The sequence below is a fragment of the Schistocerca nitens genome, chromosome 1 (assembly GCF_023898315.1).
Source record: "Schistocerca nitens isolate TAMUIC-IGC-003100 chromosome 1, iqSchNite1.1, whole genome shotgun sequence".
Lineage (NCBI taxonomy): Eukaryota > Metazoa > Arthropoda > Insecta > Orthoptera > Acrididae > Schistocerca > Schistocerca nitens.
The window spans coordinates 506445756-506468425 of NC_064614.1; the positions used below are offsets into that span (position 1 = coordinate 506445756).

A 22670-nucleotide genomic window follows, 5' to 3' on the forward strand; every position below is an offset into this window, starting at 1 on the left:
AATATCCTTAACATCAGTCTGCTGCAGAATTCTTGAAGACATTCCGATGTCAAATAAAATAAATTTCATTGAGACAGAAAAGCTCTTGTCCATAAATTGGCACGGATTTAGAAATCATCACTCGTTCAAAACTCAACTTGCCCTTTTCTCACATTATCCGACAAACTATGGATAGAGGGCAACAGGCAGATCCCATATTCCTAGACTTCCAGAAAACATTTGACATGGTGCCCCATTGTAGACAAAGGTACGAGCTTGCTTGCGGTTTAGGTTCCCTGACATGTGGTAATAGAACCCAGTATGTTGTCCTCGACAGCAAATGTTCGCCAGAGACAAGGGTATCATCACAAGTACCCCAGGTAAGTGTGACAGGATCACTCTTGTTTGCTGTATACGTAAATGATTTGACAGACTGGGTGAGCAGCAATATACGGTTGTTTGCTGATGACAGTGTGGTGTAGAGGAAGGTGTCCTTGTTGGGTGACTGTAGGATGATACAAGGTGAGTCAAGACAAAATTTCTAGTTGGTGCAACGAAGGTACAAAAATGCAAGTCAATGTGGATAAGTAGGAAAAATAATCTCGTAATGTTCGAAAACAGCATTAGCCACGTGACGCTCAACACAACCACATAGGTTAAATACCAATGCATAACATTGAAAAGCGAGATCAAATGGAATGAGCATGACAAGTTGGTGGTAGGGAGGGCGAATATTTGACTTTTGCTGCATGTGATCAGATTGAAAATCACAATTCATCTAACAGCATTATCTTAGGCAATCAATATGGTTTCAGAAAAGGCCGCAGCACAATCCATGCAATAAATGAATTAGTCACAAAAGTCAGCAGATGTCTTGATGATAGAATGTGTGTCAGGCATCTTTTGTGACCTGTCCAAAGCCTTCGACACAGTAAATCATGACCTGCTTCTCCAAAAATTGGCATGCTATGGTTTTCAAGGCAAATCTCTTAGCTGGATGTCATCATACTTGGCAAACAGAAAACAAAGAGTACTTATTAACATCAACGGCAAGAAATTTCTCTCTGGCTGGAAAAACACTCAATTAGGTGTTCCACAAGGCTCAATATTAGGGCCACTGCTTTTTCTATATTATATTAATGATATGCCATGTCAGGTCCAGTCTGATACTATCCTCTATGCAGATGACTCAACAGCTGTAGCCTGTTGTAAAAATGAGGTAGACCTAATTCGTCATATTGAACAAACACTTGGGGAAGTAGAGGCATGGGTCAAAAACAATAACTTGACATTAAATTTTACAAAAACAGAAATTGTTCATTTTACCACAAAACAATCTGCACAGTCTATAAGTGAAATAAGGTATATGGACAAAAAATTAGAGACTGCAGACTGTGTCAAATTCCTTGGCGTGTTAGTCAATAAAAACCTGTTATGGAGTCGCCATGTGGACAACATACTGGGTCGACTGAATAGCCTTGTATATATTATGAATATCTTGTATAGTATTACTGATTTAGCTGTAAGAAAAACTGTATATAATGCATATTTTGTTTCAGTCATTAGGTATAGTATAATTTTCTGGGGGTCTGAAAAAACAAATTTACTTAGAGCTTTTAGACTACAAAAAAGAATCATCCGAGCAATGGTGGGAGCAAAACCAAAGCAACACTGCAAACCTTTATTTGTAAAACTGGATCTAATGAGCATTCCAAGCATATACATCTATGAAACTCTCACTTTCAGGAAAAGAAACCCACAACTTTTTGAGGGCAACTTCTTCTTGCATCAATATGATACTAGACATAGAACGAGCTACATGTTACCTACCCACCGTTTAAAACCATATGAAAAAACCCCATACTATATGGGCATGAAATTTGTAAATAAAATATGGAAAGATATGGATGACCCAAATGTAAAAGGTACCAAAAGAGACCTGGAAAAATATGTGAAAGATAAATGTTACTATAGTGTAGAAGATTTCATGAATGGTAACAATGCATTATAATTGTAATTAAAATACCTCTTTGAAGATGTTACACCATGTATATTATTAGTTTATTGTCTATTTTTAGTATTGTTATATATAGTGTAAAACTGACAAGTCACCTATGTCACAATCTTTGATTGTATAAGGCATGTTATGTGATAATAAAAATTGAATTGAATTGAGTGTTTGGGATCCGCAGAAGGTCGGATTAAAAGAAGATATTGAAGTAGTTCAGAGGCATGCTACTAGAACTGTTACCAGTAGATTTTATCACCATGCAAATATTATGGAGATGTTCCATCAACTCAAATGGGAACCCCTGGAGGGGAAGGCAACACTCTTTTCGTGAGGCATTATTGCAGAAATTTAGAGATCTGGCATTTGACACTGACTGTAGAATTTTGCGCAAGGACCACGAAGAAGAAATGAGAGAAATTAGGGCACATACAGAGGCTTACAGACAGTCGTTTTTTCCTCTCTCTATTTGCGAGTAGAACAGGATAGAAAATGACTAGTAGCGGTACACTGTACCTCCTTTACACTGTACCTCCTGCCATGCAATGTACAGTGGCTTGGGAAGTATGTATATACATGTAAATGAATTTCTTTATAAACTTAATTTGATTTCGTAATCACTGAAATAATGACACATACCCTCTCTCTGTCATTAAAGTTCCATTTTGTTTTCTCCTCCCCTTCTGGGTACTTCACAGATTTTGTCAGGGAGAGTGTGTGTCCAGAATGGCATAATGACACTAGGAGGGCTGACCAGAAGAGACACAAAATCATGCAAAGAAGAAGAAGATTATTGCATACGCACTTACACAACACGAAATAGGTAAAATTAGCACACAAATTGAAACCAAAACAAAAAAAAAGACTGATTTCTCACTTACAGGATGTAGCTAACGTTAATCTACCACTATCAGCTCTCTACTTACATGAGTATTCTCTTAACTGTGAAAGAAGGTACCATAAAGACAACCATTTCTCTATTAGGCTCCTTGAAACATTTTTAATTTGTAACTTTCTGACTTATCCAATTTACAGACTTTATCATTGATATAAAGTTAACACTACCTACTGTAAACACTTGTGGTATTTTCTCAGATTATATGACACCAATACACAAATCATTTTTGTAAAACACTGAGGAAGTTAGTGAGCTAGTGTTGTTCTGTGTCATAACCCAAGTCCTGCACTCTTCATCATAGTAATGCACCAGCTTGTACTTGCTTTGAATTCCATGATGCATGCAGCTGAAAAATTCCTTTTTATCTGCAGTATCTTCATTCCAGTACGTTGTCAAATAATCAGGAACGTCAAACTGCATCTCTCTAGCATGTACTGAATAACCTACTGCTCTAACTCATGAAACCTTCCCTGCTCTTGTTGCCTGAAAGTTTTGTGTAGAACCAGTAAACTGTAACTTACTCTTCATCTGATGCCACATACATTCTGTTCTTCCTACTACACAGTTGTTTGTGGCCTCTCCCCCATAAATGACCACTTCAAGTTACTTTATATTGTCTACTCAATGAATTCTGACTCATATCCAGGTTTCTCAATAGTTACAGCTGCAGTTTGAATCCATCATCAGTTGGTACAATTTACTGTTCTTCCGGTATTAAGCAAACTGAACAATAACAATGTTATCCTCTCATCTACCTAGCACAGGATCGGTATGAATAAGACCATTTCGGGCCCATAGTGTCCTGCTTCATGTGTTAACTCAGAAACATCATCAGTAATGCTGTCAAACAGTAGCTGTTTTACTGTCACAGTTGAACCTCATTTCATTGATTGTGCTGTATTTTGAGTGTCTATGCAGACATATTAGAGTTACTTTGTCTTCAGTAAAAATGTATACTATTACTGAATATTTGTTCACTTGTAAAATCATCTGTTTTAACTACATTTGGATTCAAGCAAACTGCAGTAGACATTCATAACAATTAAGGTATGCGAGATGCACTCCCATGGTTGGCCGCACGATAAAATTTTATACCGTCTTGCCATTACCCTCCCTACATTTGGCCAAGATGATGCCACTGCACTCCATCCCACTCTTTCCCAATCGTCAAGAGCACTGTTATATATCATGCTGCTAACGGGGGTTGTCCTGATTCTAGGTAATATATAACAGTAGACAGTAAGACATTTAATTGTGGTGGGTACTAATTCTGGTCTTTTGTCTGTTGAAGGCCTTTAGACTAGAACACAGATGTGAACTCTATACAAAGAGGCAAATCCTATGTGAATATATGTTTTCATTTCGCATTACTGTGTAAATCTCTGTACATCAATTTTTAGTGCTGACCACAAATACCATTAACAGTTAATATCTTGGGAAGTGAGTGTGAAAATTCTGTTGTTGTTGTTGTGGTCTTCAGTCCTGAGACTGGTTTGATGCAGCTCTCCATGCTACTCTATCCTGTGCAAGTTTCTTCATCTCCCAGTACCTACTGCAACCTACATCCTTCTGAATCTGCTTAGTGTATGCATCTCTTGGTCTCCCCCTACGATTTTTACCCTCCACGCTGCCCTCCAATACTAAATTGGTGATCCCTTGATGCCTCAAAATATGTCCTACCAACCGATCCCTTCTTCTGGTCAAGTTGTGCCACAAACTCCTCTTCTCCCCAATCCGATTCAGTACCTCCTCATTAGTTATGTGATCTACCCACCTAATCTTCAGCATTCTTCTGTAGCACCACATTTCGAAAGCTTCTATTCTCTTCTTGTCCAAACTATTTATCGTCCATGTTTCACTTCCATACATGGCTACACTCCATACAAATACTTTCAGAAAAGACTTCCTGACACTTAAATCTATACTCGATGTTAACAAATTTCTCTTCTTCAGAAACGCTTTCCTTGCCATTGCCAGTCTACATTTTATATCCTCTCTACTTCGACCATCATCGGTTATTTTGCTCCCCAAATAGCAAAACTCCTTTACTACTTTAAGTGTCTCATTTCCTAATCTAATACCCTCAACATCACCCGACTTACTTCGACTACATTCCATTATCCTCGTTTTGCTTTTGTTGATGTTCATCTTATATCCTCCCTTCAAGACACCATCCATTCCGTTCAACTGCTCTTCCAAGTCCTTTGCTGTCTCTGACAGAATTACAATGTCATCGGCGAACCTCAAAGTTTTTATTTCTTCTCCATGGATTTTAATACCTACTCCGAATTTTTCTTTTGTTTCCTTCACTGCTTGCTCAATATACAGATTGAATAACATCGGGGAGAGGCTACAACCCTGTCTTACTCCCTTCCCAACCACTGCTTCCCTTTCGTGTCCCTCGACTCTTATAACTGCCATCTGGTTTCTGTACAAATTGTAAATAGCCTTTCGCTCCCTGTATTTTACCCCTGCCACCTTTAGAATTTGAAAGAGAGTATTCCAGTCAACATTGTCAAAAGCTTTCTCTAAGTCTACAAATGCTAGAAACGTAGGTTTGCCTTTCCTTAATCTTTCTTCTAAGATAAGTCGTAAGGTCAGTATTGCCTCACGTGTTCCAGTATTTCTACGGAATCCAAACTGATCTTCCCCGAGGTCGGCTTCTACCAGTTTTTCCATTCGTCTGTAAAGAATTCGTGTTAGTATTTTGCAGCTGTGGCTTATTAAACTGATTGTTCGGTAATTCTCACATCTGTCAACACCTGCTTTCTTTGGGATTGGAATTATTATATTCTTCTTGAAGTCTGAGGGTATTTCGCCTGTTTCATACATCTTGCTCACCAGATGGTAGAGTTTTGTCAGGACTGGCTCTCCCAAGGCCGTCAGTAGTTCCAATGGAATGTTGTCTACTCCGGGGGCCTTGTTTCGACTCAGGTCTTTCAGTGCTCTGTCAAACTCTTCACGCAGTATAGTATCTCCCATTTGATCTGCATCTACATCCTCTTCTATTTCCAAAATATTGTCCTCAAGTACATCGCCCTTGTATAGACCCTCTATATACTCCTTCCACCTTTCTGCTTTCCCTTCTTTGCTTAGAACTGGGTTTCCATCTGAGCTCTTGATGTTCATAGAAGTGGTTCTCTTATCTCCAAAGGTCTCTTTAATTTTCCTGTAGGCAGTATCTATCTTACCCCTAGTGAGATAAGCCTCTACATCCTTACATTTGTCCTCTAGCCATCCCTGCTTAGCCATTTTGCACTTCCTGTCAATCTCATTTTTGAGACGTTTGTATTCCTTTTTGCCTGCTTCATTTACTGCATTTTTATATTTTCTCCTTTCATCAATTAAACTCAATATTTCTTCTGTTACCCAAGGATTTCTACTAGCCCTCGTCTTTTTACCTACTTTATCCTCTGCTGCCTTCACTACTTCATCCCTCAAAGCTACCCATTCTTCTTCTACTGTATTTCTTTCCCCCATTCCTGTCAATTGTTCCCTTATGCTCTCCCTGAAACTCTGTACAACCTCTGGTTCTTTCAGTTTATCCAGGTCCCATCTCCTTAAATTCCCACCTTTTTGCAGTTTCTTCAGTTTTAATCTACAGGTCATAACCAATAGATTGTGGTCAGAGTCCACATCTGCCCCTGGAAATGTCTTACAATTTAAAACCTGGTTCCTAAATCTCTGTCTTACCATTATATAATCTATCTGATACCTTTTAGTATCTCCAGGGTTCTTCCATGTATACAACCTTCTATCATGATTCTTAAACCAAGTGTTAGCTATGATTAAGTTGTGCTCTGTGCAAAATTCTACCAGGCGGCTTCCTCTTTCATTTCTTAGCCCCAATCCATATTCACCTACTACGTTTCCTTCTCTCCCTTTTCCTACACTCGAATTCCAGTCACCCATGACTATTAAATTTTCGTCTCCCTTCACTATCTGAATAATTTCTTTTATTTCATCATACATTTCTTCAATTTCTTCGTCATCTGCAGAGCTAGTTGGCATATAAACTTGTACTACTGTAGTAGGTGTGGGCTTCGTATCTATCTTGGCCACAATAATGCGTTCACTAAGCTGTTTGTAGTAGCTTACCCGCGTTGCTATTTTCCTATTCATTATTAAACCTACTCCTGCATTACCCCTATTTGACTTTGTGTTTATAACCCTGTAGTCACCTGACCAGAAGTCTTGTTCCTCCCGCCACCGAACTTCACTAATTCCCACTATATCTAACTTTAACCTATCCATTTCCCTTTTCAAATTTTCTAACCTACCTGCCCGATTAAGGGACCTGACATTCCACGCTCCGATCCGTAGAACGCCAGTTTTCTTTCTCCTGATAACGACATCCTCTTGAGTAGTCCCCGCCCGGAGATCCGAATGGGGGACTATTTTACCTCCGGAAGCTATGTGATTACCAGCTTCAAACCCTACAATTTTTGCAGATTTTATTTTTTTAGTTGATTTTAGCTGGCTTACCCTGAAGAGAGTGTCAAGGTATACAACATAATGCAGCATGTTTACCACAATACCATTGTAACTCGCAATTGCAAAGCATCCAGTTAATAGTGTGCAGATTACATTTTAGCTTCAAGAAATTTTATACATAGGATTTCATTGAGTATATTGCCTTTCATGTGTACTTTTGGTACCTTTTCTTTTTTAAGGGTGTTAGAAGATACCATAATTCACTTACAATTGAATTTGAACCCATGATTAATTCATCATCAGTAAATATCTACAGCTCTGAAACTGACCATTAATTTATGTTTCAATAAATATTAGTTCATTTATGCAATGTGACACACACACACACACACACACACACACACACCACACGCCTCTATGATTGTTATTGTAACTGTACCTAATATCTTTGGTATATCATTTATCTAAGGTAAAAACACAAGCAGACCAAATTTTACATTCCACCATTGGCAGCTTTGTTTTACTCCAGCAACCAGATGTTAATTTGAGCTGCTGTTTATATTGTTAAGGCATTAACTTTATCCACAATGGCAATGCTTGAACATTTTAGATTTTTGTGTAGAATCCTCTAGTTTCCACACTCAAAGCCCTTTGAGAGGTCACAGAAAATGGAAACAGACTAATGGAAAATGAGAAAGGTAACAGTTACGAATTAATTCACATAGCAAGGAATATATGCAGTTTACTGTTGTTGGAGCCGAAGTATGACTGTACTAAGTTGATAAGTTTTACTGACGAATATATGTGAGATCATAAATATTGCTAGAAAAGTGATAAAAGTAATTTGCTATTCCAAATATCCCAACATTTTCAGTACTTTTAAAAATGCTTTCATTACATGTATTTAACCCTTTTGCTGCTATGGACACGATTTCTGCATACTGTTCTGAGGGCGGCTTTTGTTATAGCTCTACTGCTCACCAAATACCGGTGCCTGTTCTGAGAGACGGTGTTCCAGACGATATGAAATACTTATACGACTTTAAGAAAGCTGTTTGTTGACAAAATTTGATTTTTTGCCCATCTTGCAGAGTCTGATACCTTCGCTTGATAAAGGACTAAATTCATTTTCGTTATATGCCATAATTAATGCACTGCGCGAAATAAGTAAAACATCGTGTGAAATTTTAAAGATTTTGCAGAGGTAAAAATGTATTGTGAAAACTTTGAGTATTGTTGATTTTAGCTCATACACTGCAGTGAATGAAATGCAGATAAGATATCGAAATTTTATTTAAAATTGAGAGTAGAATTGTATCTCATTTCATTCTTGAGTTACTGGGTATTATATCCGACGGAAAGTCATGCACAATTCAAGATATCGGAATGAGGTTTCCTGCAAATGATAGCATGCAATGAGGCATATATGCTGTATGATAAATACTCAACACTTTTTTATTCACCAAAACATGTAAGCAACTGATCCGCATCAGTGAGAGGTAGGCAGCTTAGGAGGCATACAGATTGTTGTGACTCGCCGATCATTCAAAGCGCTGCCGCGCAATTACGCGCGTCCTCTACGTGCGGCGCTGTCTGCCACCCATGCAGCAGCTGCGCCACCTTAGCGGCCGCTAGACTGGGACTCAGTGCTCATTCGAATGCTAATGTGTACACATGTCTTGCTTGTCAACTTACTCTGTGACTTATATGTGTTGTGTCGTTCTGAAATATATTTGTTAAACTTGACGTTATAACAATTGGCGACGAGGATGGGATTTTTCCTTTTCACCGTTGACCCACAGGGTTCCATGGCTACTGTCGAGCAACTATTGCAAAATCTCCTTGAACAGCAAACGCTTCTAACAGCGGCGATTCGCAATTTCGTCGCGGCGTCAAATGCGGGGCGTTTCTCGTCGTTGGCTGTACCTCCTTTTCCTCCTTATGACGAGGCGGCGAAAGACTGGTCTGATTATGAAAAACGTCTTCGACAGCACTTCTTGGCATTTCATGTCACGGACGAACAACCATTTAAGTCTCTGTTCCTTTCCTGGTTTTCACCTCAAATGTATCGGTTGTGGTCGCAATTGGCTCCTTTGAAGGATCCTGCATCTTTGTCCTTTGCTGAAATGTGCTCACTTCTGTCTGTCTATTTTCAAAATCAAACACATGTGGTAGGCTCTCGTGTTGCCTTTTATTGTTGTCAAAAACAGCCACATCAATCCTATCGCGCTTGGGCTGCTGAACTTCACGGCCTCAGTCGAAAGTGTCAATTTGTTACTGACGTTCACAAAGAATCCTATGCCGATTCCATGGTACGGGATGCTATTATCCGGTCGGCACCCGACAAAGAAGTTCTGCAACGTGCCCTTTGGTTGGCGAATCCGACTCTAGATGAAGTTCTCTCCATTGCGCAGTCTTTTGAAATTTCTCGCACCGTTGGGGCGCAAATAGAGGTGTGGGATGATGTCGGAGAAATACAACCTTCGTGCGTTGTTGACGCGTGCGGCGTGTCCCCGCCGGCCGACATGGCCGCAGTGCGCTCCCACGCGCAGCCTCGGCCTAGCCGTAAACAACCAGCTAAGAAACTGCAGCAACACCCCCGGCAACTTCCTTCATGTCCGCGGTGTTTTACGAAATCGCCACAGAGACTAATATCACCATTTGGCTTAGCAACAACGACGACAGGAGAGGACCACTCACTGGAAGTGACAGGAAGCAAGACCCCTGAAGTAGTGAGACGATCCAACTCCCGTTTTACCCGATCAAGAAGGGCCACATTCACACTAGGATTGTCCCCAACGTTGGGCTGTGTGTCACAATTGCAAAAAGAAAGGTCATGTGTCTTCCATTTGCAAATCTGACCGCATACATGATGTTCATGAACATGACGCTGATTCTGATTCTGTGTTGTCTGTCAATTGCACTTCTTCCCTTTCAGGGAAGTTATTCCTCACTGTCCAAATCCTTGGTCGAGATGTTCGCATGCAGGTGGATACCGGTTCTGCTGCCACTATAATTAATTCTCAGATGTATCTTCAGTTGGCTTCTCCACTCCTGTCACTCGGCAATTACGGACGTACAATCAACAGAAGATTTCTCTCTTCGGACAGTTTCATGCTGAGGTATCTTACAAATCCGTCGTTCACACTGTTCCCATATTTGTGGTCGACCAGAGCAATGCAGAAAATCTTTTTGGTTTCGATGCCTTTCGCGTCTTTGGGTTCTCCATATATGACTCTGTCAATATTGTCTCTGATGCTATTCCTTATGCTCAACTGGATTCCTTGTCGACAACATTTTCGTCCCTTTTTTCTCCTGGGTTAGGCCGTGCAAACGACTTTGAAGCTCATATCACGCTTAAACCCACTGTTTAGCCTAAGTTTTTTCGGGCTCGGCCCATTCCTGTGGCCCTTCGTGATCGGGTAAAACGGGAGTTGGATCGTCTCACTACTTCAGGGGTCTTGCTTCCTGTCACTTCCAGTGAGTGGTCCTCTCCTGTCGTCGTCGTTGCTAAGCCAAATTGTGATATTCGTCTCTGTGGTGATTTCAAAGCCACTGTAAATGCTCAATGCCTCATCGACACTTACCCTATGCCCCGTCCTGAAGAACTGTTCACTAAACTTGCTGGAGGCCAGTATTTTTCTAAAATTGACCTGTCACAAGCTTATCGTCAACTTCCTCTCGACGCTGCTTCCCGGCAGTTTCTGGTCCTTAACACGCCTTTCGGCCTCTATCAATACCAACTCTTGCCATTCGGGGTTGCTAGCTCCCCTGCTCTCTTTCAGCGATTCTTGGAACAATTATTGCTCCCTGTCCCTGGGTGTATCAATTACATGGACGACATTGTTGTCACTGGCTCCACCACTGAAGAACATCAGCACAATCTCCGCACACTTTTTCATGTCTTACAGACTGCCGGTCTTAAGTGTAATCTTCAGAAATCACAATTTTTTCAGGCATCTATCACTTACTAGGGGTTTCCACTCTCTCGGGATGGTATTCGTCCGCTTCAGCAAACTGTCGCTGCGATCGATGCCCGTCCTCGCTCTACATCTGTTAAGGAACTGCAGGCCTTCTCGGGGAAAATAGCATACTATCACAAGTTTTTACCGTCTGCGGCTTCGGTGGCTCAGCCGTTGCATCGCCTGTTCCATAAAAACGTGCCTTTTCACTGGTCCACGTCATGCGATGCGGCTTTCCAGAAATTGAAGACTATGCTGAAACAGGCCCCGTGTCTGGCTACTTATCGACCTGGCCAACATCTTGTTCTTGCCACAGACGCCTCTCAATACGGGGCCGGTGCAGTCCTTGCGCACCGTTTTTCTGACAGTTCAGAACAACCCATTGCTTATGCCTCCAAAACGCTCACGGATGCCCAACAAAAGTATTCTCAAATTGAAAAAGAAGCTTAGGCCATTATTTATGCTCTTCATAAGTTTGGTATTCTCTATGGACCCAAATTTCATCTTGTTACGGATCACAAACCACTTGTTTCATCCATCAACGTCATTTCCCGACAAGGCTGCACACCGCCTCCAGCATTGGGCTCTTTACTTGTCTCGTTTCAGTTATGAGATTCATTTCCGGCCAACGGCTCAACATGCAAATGCTGATGCACTGTCTCACCTTCCCATGGGTCCTGATTTGGCATTCGATAGGGACAAACTTTTGTGTTTCCACCCGGATGTTGCCGAGCAGCGGGTTGTGGACAGGTTCCCCATCACCGGGGACTGGCTGGTGGCTGCTACGGGTTCTGTCCCTACCCTCTCCCGGGTTTTACGCTGTATTCAGAAGGGTTGGCCAGATCGTCCGTCCACTAAAACTTCTGATCCGTTGTGGAACTACTAAGCTTTGCGTTACCGCCTCACGGCTAAGGATGGTGTTATCCTCCTTTCCACCGAAAATGCTTCACCGTGTGTTGTGGCACGTGCGTCTTTGCGTGCTTCGGTCTTGCGCCTCCTTCACCAAGGGCACTGGGGTGTATCTCGCACAAAATCTCTGGCGCACCGTCATGTGTACTGGCCTCGCATCGACTCTGAAATCGCACACATGGTCGCTGCCTGCGGCCCTTGTGCGTCATAGGCTGCTGCCCCGAAGTCATCTTTGTCACCGTGGCCTTCGCCTGAGAAGCCCTGGGAGCGTATTCATTAGGTACTTATTGGCTTCTCGTTATTGACGCCTATTCTAACTTTCCTTTCATTGTCAGTTGCACGTCGCCTACCACTGTAGCAACAACCAATACTCTAGTTCGCATTTTCTCTTTGGAAGGCCTTCCCTGTACTCTTGTTCCCGATAATGGTCCGCAATTTGCCTCTTCCGATTTTGTGGATTTTTGTGCCCGTCACGGCGTCATGCATGTCATGGCCCCTCAGTTCCATCCACAGTCAAACGGTGAGGCTGAACGACTGGTCTTTACATTTAAGGCTCAGATGAGGAAACTCCTGACTTCTTCTGCTGCTGATGATGCGCTTCTCCAATTTCTGGTTTCTTACCGTTTCACCCCCATGGGCGACCACAGCCCGGCTGAGCTCTTACATGGCCGACAGCCCCGCACGCTACTTCATCTTCTGCGGCCTTCCACCTCATGGTCACGGGTCCCTTCACTTGGCCGGTTCACCACCAACGACCTCGTCTGGGTATGGGGATATGGCAGGAGGCCAAAATGGAGCCCGGGCCACATCTTACGACACCGTGGCAGACACCTGTATGAAATCCAGACGGACACGGGTGTTGCAGTGCGTCATTTGGACCAGCTTCGGCCTCGTGTGCCGGCAACACCTGTTCCGGATGCCACTACACCACCTTCGGCTCTACCTGACGCTCGGGATACTGGAATCTCTCATTAGTCACAACATGGTCCTCTCACCATCATATTGGTGGCAGCACAAGAACTGACGCCACCAGGAGACGAGCCCATGCAGGAACCAGATGACCATCACCTGTTGGAGCAACTCTACTCACCTCCTCCTCCAACGGACGCCGACATATAGCCCATGTCTCATGTCATATCAACTGGACTTGCCGCAACGGGCAGATTGGTGCAGGGGGCCCCAGCAGATTCGACCCCTACGTCTCCTGTCATCTCGACCCGTTATCATCGGGGACACTTCCGTCCATGTGGGAAGCCGCCTCTTTGAGACTTTACGGTGAGTCAAACAACGGCAATGGACGTTAGCCGTCTCCAGGACACCTCCATCAAGAACAGTGCAACCATTTCATAGGGAGGGAAAAGTGTTGTGACTCGCCGATCATTCAAAGCGCTGCTGCGCAATTACGCGCGTCCTCTACTTGCGGCGCTGTCTGCCAGCCATGCAGCAGTTGTGCCACCTTAGCGGTCAGCCGAGCAGCGGCCGCTAGACTGGGACTCAGTGCTCATTAGAATGCTAACGTGTACACGTCTTGCTTGTCAACTTACTCTGTGATTTATATGTGTTGTGTCTTTCTGAAATATATTTGTTAAACTTGATGTTATAACACAGATGTTTATAGCAGTGTAGGAAAATCCAAGCGTGTTCACGTCCACAACACCTACAGCAGAATGGCAGACGGAACGTGTATGCACATCCACAGCAGTGAAACGCTTAATCTTTTAACTCTGAGTTTCCTCAAACACTGATATTTTTGTGGTCGACACGCAGCAGTTAATACAATGCAGTAGCCAGAACAGCAGCAGTTTGTCCACAGTAGGCTGCATGAACACATCTCCCAAATTCAAAAAAGCACTGTCACTGTTTCACACTACATGACCCTCTAGTGAATGTATATAGCGTATGGCTTACTCTCCTAAGCAACTACTGCAAAAGCTATTTTCTAGGCACATCTATATTTGCAGGCTTTGCAAGCAACTCAGTCAGCAGAAAATAGAAATTATCTCCAACTTTAGATGGAAACATAGCAATTTTAAGATACAGAACATCATTAGGAGATAACCAGATAGCAGAGCTGAAATGTTTACATCTTTCTTTAAGTGAATGCCTTTCAGGTGCTGATAGACTCAGTGATGTACACATTGGTGCAAGAGGAAATTTTCACACACAACGCAATGGAAAATTCCTCAACATGCTCTGCCTCAGTTTACACCACAATAAGTGTGCAGACAACTAAATTACTCATAAGTGTTACAGGAACAGAAGCTTACGGTTCATCAGTACAAATCATCAGTAGCTGACAAACACGAGGAGAGGAAAAATGAATGAAGTAAACCTGACTACAGGACAAGAAAGTACAGTCATACATGTATTAACTATAAAAGAAAACAGCACACACACAAAACAAAAGCAAAAGGAAAATGTAAGGCTACATAATTTCTTTGTAAAATACCAAATGTATATCACACACAAGTTGTATCTTTAGAGAAGAAATGTATTGGCAGTGCTTGATTATGCAACAAAATAAAGTTTTATATCTTGCCCACAATACTGAAATGTAACATACTCGAATTCCAAAAGGTTGATTTCATTACATACCAGCACACAATTGCAGAGCCTTCAGGAGGGGGTTCAAATGGCTCTGAGCACTATGGGACTCAACTGCTGAGGTCATTAGTCCCCTAGAACTTAGAACTAATTAAACCTAACTAACCTAAGGACATCACAAACATCCATGCCCGAGGCAGGATTCGAACCTGCGACCGTAGCGGTCTTGCGGTTCCAGACTGCAGCGCCTTTAACCGCACGGCCACTTCGGCCGGCTCAGGAGGGTGGAAAACCACAATCTACACTGACAAAAGGCCATTTGTAACCTGTAATAAAATGTGATCATAATGACATAATATTTTGTATACAAAATTCAGGAAAGTATGAACTATTTTTAAGTAATGTATACAATTGAACTGAATTTCAGGACTCTTCTTAAAACACAATGCATGCAATTTTGGAAAATGTGTACATTCTCTAAGAGTTGTGCTGCTTTATTTTACAACAATTCATTCACATCAAAAATATTTCTTATCAATCTACAGATTCATATTTTGTACTGACAGATGTTATGCAAAATAGTTTCATCTATAGCTTTTACGGACACTATCTTCAGATACTTCACAAATACAGAAAAGTGTACTGAACAGGCTGTTTCCCAACAAGTATAGAATCTCACACTAAATACACAAAACTGGATGAAAACATTTTACATCACAACCAACCCTCTCACTGACCAGAAGTTCATAACCACTATGTTGTATAGTGTGTGGAGTCTGAGATCAATTACAAAACCAATCTGAAATTGTTCACAAAAATGAATATTTATGTACATGTGTGGGTTCATTTACTAATTAATGAAAATACTCATTCCTTCTACACCATGCCTTTTTTTGTTATTATTACAATATCATCATCTTCACTAAAATGACAATTTTTGTGACTCAGATCACCAGTTAAATACAATATGCCCCTGAAATGTAAACAGGAAACGTATGTCACACTAGGATATAAACTCTCAACAATTCCACATAAAATTCTGTACATTTGACACAGTGAGTAACTGATCATCCATCTCTCTCTCTCTCTCTCTCTCTCTCTCTCTCTCTCACACACACACACACACACACGCACGCAGACAGACAGACAGACAGACAGACAGACAGAGAGATAAGACAGACAGACAGACAGACAGAGAGATAGAGCAAGCTTTCTGTATCCACACGAAAGATCAATTTTCATTTTATACAAAATATTGCCAGAGAAATAAAAACAGATCTGTTCAGCATTACAGAATGATTTAAAATCTTCTTACTTAAATCTTCCAGTAAGTGATTCTGTACCCCTACATGGTGAAAAACATTGATAACAGTAAGCCCATCTTCAAGGTCAAGATCATTTCCTGTTTCTGAACATTTGGAATTAGAATTGGTACACACAGATGGAATGACACATATATCACAACATTATTTTCAGGTATTTGTATGGTCACTAAAGATATTGTGTGATGTAATATATGTAATTCATTTGGTCCAAATAGAAGGAATGATGAAGAAGAATGATTTATACTGATATTGCGTTCAAAATACTGTCTGAAGGTTAAAAAACAATGCAGTGAAAGGTAATTATTTTGGAAATTGAATCATAAGTAAGACATCTGTTTATAACCTATGCTTCGAATGACAAAATTTCACTGGCATGTAGAGTGTATTATATCAAAACAGAAAATATTAACATTTAGTCCACAAATTACTGTACACATGGAATTTTATAAAATATGTCAATTTTTTTAAAAAGTCTGACTTCTATTTACAGTTTTAAAAAGTAATACAAATAAAATATTTCCCTGAGAAGAAGCCTGCACGATATCATCCTATTGTACAAAATTAAAATTACAGCGTCCAATAATGAAGTGACCACTGGACAAGTCAATTCAAACAGTTATGCAGTGTGATTGTTCACCACTGAAGAGAAAACTAAATTTGTATACAATATATTTGAGCCTCTTCCCAGTCAAGTTTGTACAACACACAGCTATACTAAAATAAATAAATAAAACTTTTCATTTTATAAGTATATGTTCTAACAATACACTGTATGTACATGTCATTATTGGTAAGACCACTTCAGAAGTTTCTAATCATACTGTTCCAAAATAATGTGAAAAATTAAAAAGTCTTTAAAGTTAGTGCTCTCAGAGTCTGCTATTTTGGTCAGCTTAAATATTATGCAACAATTACTGTAAGCTAACTAGAGGAATAAAATGGTGCCGATCAAATTCTCAGATAAAATTTACAGATAACACAACACACACAATCATAACACGAATTGTATCACATTACTTCACAGCTTTTTATATAAATATGAAATTGCTGCAGCTTAATCTTAAAAATGGAAAATAAATTAAAAGTAACTATACACAAAACATAAACCGTACATTTCAGATAATAGCTCTTCTTACACTATCGTATTTTCATATGTTTTAAAATTAACCTTGAAACCACTTCAATTATTTCAGTTTGCACAAGCAATTAATAACGAATCCCACATGCATAGGTCCTATCACGAAATGTTGTCAGACAAGCTAAAATGAGATGATAGGGTGTCCTGATCACTGGTACTTGGGCCATCACACTGTACCAGGAAGTTAATTATACGGCGGGTTTGAGCTATTCCTCTACTGCTGCCTACAGCCTGTTGTAAAGAAAAAGAGAAATTTCTTCTTTGAGTATAATAATACATTACAAAAAAAATATTTACAATATGTACAATTAAATATTGTTATTTATATTTAATTTCAGTTTCATTTTGGCAAATATTTTCCTTATATCTAACAAAATTATTTATATAGTCAGCATTTTCAGATACAGTAAGCAAAATATGATGGTAATCATTGCTAATGATGATGTAAATAAGCAGTCTGTAAATGGCTTAAAGTGGCAGCAATGGTGAAGTGAAAATGTATCATTTGCTGGAATTGCAAGTAAAAGGTGTGGTCTTGTATTCCTGGTGTCCACATTTGTAAGACATAACAATAACCTGTGTATTTTCACTAACTGTCTGAAATTATCTTCTTAAATGCATGCAAATGACCAATTTCATCAACAACACTATTTAGCTGATCTATATACAGCTTTATGATCCGGTACATAGGTGATAAGGCAGGTGCATAAGCAACCAAAGTCAATACAGATTGCACTGGTGAGGCAGCTGTTTCAAAGCTGATATTTTGTGGAATACAATATGAGTTTTTCTGTAATTCTTGCCTGTAAGCTATCCGTCACTCAAGTATGAATTATAGTGTCTATGGTGTGCAAACAACAGACTTACACACATGAAAATGAGAGGATACAAATTGCAATGTATCTGAGTTGCGAACATCAAATATTCAGTTCTGGAGATGAAGATATAGAGCACAAATGAAAAAATTCAAAAAGTGTCATTCAAAGTGCCTTGTCAGCACGGTGTGTGTGTGTGTGTGTGTGTGTGTGTGTGTGTGTGGTTGTCCGTCCCCTTTCTGGAGAGTGTTTTAGCTGAAAGTTCAATGTGTACCAGTCTTTCTGTTGTGCCTGTCTGCAACTCAATGTGTCATCTTTACGGCGGGCAGAAATCTATCCCTTTTCGTAATATTTTAAACAAGAATGTTCCGAGCAAGATCTTAAGGTATGGGAAAGACCCACTGTGGTTTAATAGCTGTGTTAGGAAACTTCTATCAAAACAAAGAGAGCTTTATCACAAGATTCAAGAGAAGTTAAAATCTAGCTGACAAACTGAAGCTGAAAGAAGCAAAAATGAGCATAATGAGAGCAATGAGACAAGCAGTCAATTACTTTGTATGTAAAATTTTGTCAACTGATCTGACTAACAACCCTATGAAGTTTTGGCCATACATAAAATTATCAAGCAGTTTGAAATCCTCTGTTCAGTCAGTCACTCAGTGACCATAATGGCATCGAAACAGAAAATGACAAGAGAGAAGGCCAAAATACTGAATTCAGTCTTCCAAAATTGTTTCACAATGGAAGATTGTATATGGTCCCCTCCTCTCAATCATCGTACAAACTTGGAAATAGCAGATGTTGACATAATTGACTGCAGAATATAAAAACAACTACAATCATAGTGGAAAGGTTTCAGGACCAGATGAGATACCTGCAAGATTATACGGAGATTATCCGAAAGAACTTACTCCCCTTCTAGCAGCAGTTTATCGTAAGTTGCTGGAGCAATGAAGGGTACCTAGTGACTGGACAAAAAAGCAAGTCATTCCCATTTGCAAGAAGAATTGTAGAAAAGATGTGCATAATTATAGGGCTGTATCACTGTCATCAATCTGTTACGGAATTATGCTCATGTATTATGGTGGTTTTGAAAAAAATCTCCGCTATAAAAATCAACGAGGATTCTTCGGAGATCTTTCGAAACTCTATTCACTCTGTTCCTCCATGAGATCCATAGCACTGTAGACAACAGTGCTCACTTGGTGGTACCGTAAGTACTCTCTGGCACACACTGTCAGGTGAGTTGCGGAGTACTGACGTACGTGTACACACAGAAAATGTAGGCCTGAATTTAATCTTCATTAGGCAGGTGTCAACCAAGATATGAGCAACTCTTGACTTATTGTTACTGTAATATGCGGCGCTGTCTGACAGGCTTTATTTATCGTCATCCTAAATATACAACACAAAAGGAGTGAACACAAATACTTGTATAAACTGATAACAAAGGGTTCTTGGTGAGTTGTTATGTTTCTTCTCCTGCTCCACCTTTGAATGGAGCACTACGAAATGACAATATGCAGTTATTAACAATTAAATTAGTAGGTTATTGCTGTATTGCAGAGAAAAAACAGCTGTGATAAAAGCAGTAGGAATAGCTTAGCTTGTCACATGGCACAAATGTCATTATACTTTGATGGAAACAGAGCACAGGATGGGCAAATTTTAATGCAGCCAGAGCACGCTCGCTTGATGCATTGGCAGCAATTCACCTACTAGCCAATGTTAACTGAACATTTTTTTTTCTTGTTTTGGTCCATAATACCACCTACCAAAACATTTAAAGCTAAGAGTTTGCAGTAGCAGATACCTGTTCACAAGATTCAGAGATGGAGAAATGCTCTTGGCTCTTAAGGTATGAATTTTAGAGTCCACGTTTACTTGTCTTTTTTGCTTCAGACTATCATTCCTCTCATATATTTAGAATTCCTCCCAGGATACCTTGTATAAGCCATAGTGTCTCAATGGCAATCAATATAGGAACTAAATATCTGAATATGTATGAGGTGTAATCCAGAAATACAATGAATAATTTTATCAGAAATAAATTAATAAGCTGAAATGGAATCTGATTCAATCTCCTTCAAAGTACTGTCCTTGGATAGCAATGCACTATCCCAACACTGAATCCACGACTGGAAGCATTTCTAACATGGTGTCAAAATGTTTTTCTTTAAACAAGGTCTTAATTTTTGGGAAGAGCCATAAATCGCATGGTGCTAAATCTGATAAGTCAGATATGAAAAGACATGAATACTACTCTGCACAAAGACCTCGTGATGAAGAAGGAAGCCACAGGGGCCATTTTTCTGGTCTCTTTCTCTGTACATCATTTCACAAAAATTGCGGTCACCCTTGTAAAATTTGGCATTTACAGCTGTTGCCCTTGAAAAGAACTCCAATCAAACTATGCCCTCAGTATTGAGAAATCCAAGGACAGGGTGTGTATGTGGACAAGGAAAAAAACTCATTTCCCAGTTGAAAATACACTTTTTCCGTGTTAAGTGACAGTATGCTTTCCCTCAGAACTGTAAAACTTATCAATCCTATGAACGGCTATGGTTTGTGTTATTTTACACACTGGCGTAGAACTTCCAGCACTTTAGAAAACAAAACACAGCAAAAGAAAAAACCGTTTTGGAAAGATCTTTGATGTGCAGCAACATGTACGCTGTATATTTTCGTATAACGAATGTATAAATTTGAATTCCAACGAACACAGCATGTCAGTTGCAATCCAGACTGTGACGAGCTTTTGTAAGCCTGTTCAGGTCACATGATCTTGCCAGCCGCTGGAAGCGCATATTCAAGGCATGTAGTCAGCCAATAGCAACATCACTGCTCAGTAGCATGAAGACACAAACAGGAAAAATTAATGTTCTAAATTAATATGCATAGTGTAGCTACAAGGAAAACATAGCTTTCACATATAATATTGGTCGCAAAGATTAATAAGCTGCAAGAGAAGCTGTGCTTTCACATATAATACTGATCTTTTTTTGTGTGTGTTACACTTTAAGATACATCACACAACTGTGCCAGAAAAATTTTAGATAATGGCATAAATGTCTGATTTTCTGGGCTTGAAATTCTTCTATGGCTCATCCTAAAAGTGTTGATTTTTCAACGAGAGTCAAGTGCTCTGTGGTTTAAGAAATTAATTGCATATTCTCACATGTAACATAATTCATCTTGTGTTAAAGGAAATTTACTTTGAAAGTAGCGCTTTTCAAACCATCATTCGCAATATTTTCCTGTGACCTGTCAGAAATATGTTCATTTCAGCAGTTGCCAGAGAGAGCCAGAAAACAGGCGTTATTGCGCTTGTGCAGCTACAATGTGTAGGTAGCCCGTATGTTTGTATGTGTGAAACATTAAGAGCTCTTACATTACATCATACAAGTAAGAAGACATCAGAGGATACTCCAAGAGCACTGGAATTTCATAAACCATACTAAAATGCATAATTCGGCTTAAAGTGCGCATTCATTTGTCCAAATTCACAATGATGTAGGCTCAACCTGATATTAAGCTTTTCAGTGTGGTTTTCAGGATGTAAATTTTCTTGGAGTACCAGTACTGTATTTTCTCATGTTTGGTTCTTTATTATCGCGTAATCCCGTATGTACCAGAAGATGAAAACACTAACTTGAAATTCAGTGAACAGTCGATACTAGCCAATAGTGTGGAACGAAACACATTGTCTGAAAGAAATTGACTGCCTCAGCAGAAAAAATTAATACAAGCCAAATTTCTTTAGCAAACTGACAAAAATAACTTCATTGTTCTGCTAGACGATTAATGCTTGACTGTCAAAAAAGTGGAAATAAAACAAAATCTGAAAACTGCAACAAATAACATATTTTAGCCTTCAGTAATTATGTGACTGTATGACTGTATTTTAATTCGCATGAAAGTTCCCGGCCACACAAATCAATTTTGTTTTCATTTGACGTGAGAGCCGTAAACAAAGAGGAAACAGCAAAATCACTAAACATACACACAGGTCACGTGGAGACTACCCCCTCCCAACTACAACTCACACTACTCCACACATGCGCGAATCTGGCAAGAAAAATTTTTGCAGATAGAATCTGGCTGCTTGCTGCTACTGTCGATACAGCTAACAGTTGCATTTAGTGTAGCCAGAAGCAGGAGAAAGCACTGTTCATACGCGACTCAACTGTACATGTACATGAGCTCACTATTAACTGCTCAAACGAATCTAATGTAAACAGTTGTGATGTCATGCTGATTGAAAGCAGCTTTCTGCTATGAAGCTCTGCATAGTCTTCATTCTAAAGCATTTGACACATTTTGCTGTTGGCAGATGCTTGTGTGAGAACCCTGTGTTTTGTTGCTGTATATGATGCATTTCCTTTGCAACTTCAATTTTCGTTTTTTCCTCTCATATATGTTTTACTTTTGCAGTATTATCACGCAGTAGCAGAATACAGTAATATTTTTTGTTAGAGTATCATTTCTTATCATTCAGGATTACAAAAATTTTACTGCAAACTAAAACAAAGTAAAATTTCCGGAATTCTAAAAAATTCCCGGGCTTTTCCAGGTTGAAAAAATTCCTGAATTTTTCCTGGATTTCCCAGGTTGTATACACCCTGAATGACCACAACTTTGATACTCGATTTTGACTA

General features: G+C 39.9%; 1 protein-coding gene across 3 annotated transcripts in view; it reads right to left on the minus strand.

The window, feature by feature from the left end:
• Positions 1-14660: 14660 nt before the first annotated feature.
• The window catches only part of LOC126253000 (protein wings apart-like), a 96472-nt gene continuing 88462 nt past the window's right edge, over positions 14661-22670 (minus strand). For all 3 annotated transcript variants that reach the window (XM_049954039.1, XM_049954059.1, XM_049954050.1), the window contains exon 13: positions 14661-17428. In XM_049954039.1, coding sequence (XP_049809996.1) covers positions 17297-17428 — 132 coding nt within the window. In that variant the 3' untranslated portion in view covers positions 14661-17296. The remainder of the gene's footprint in view (positions 17429-22670) is intronic.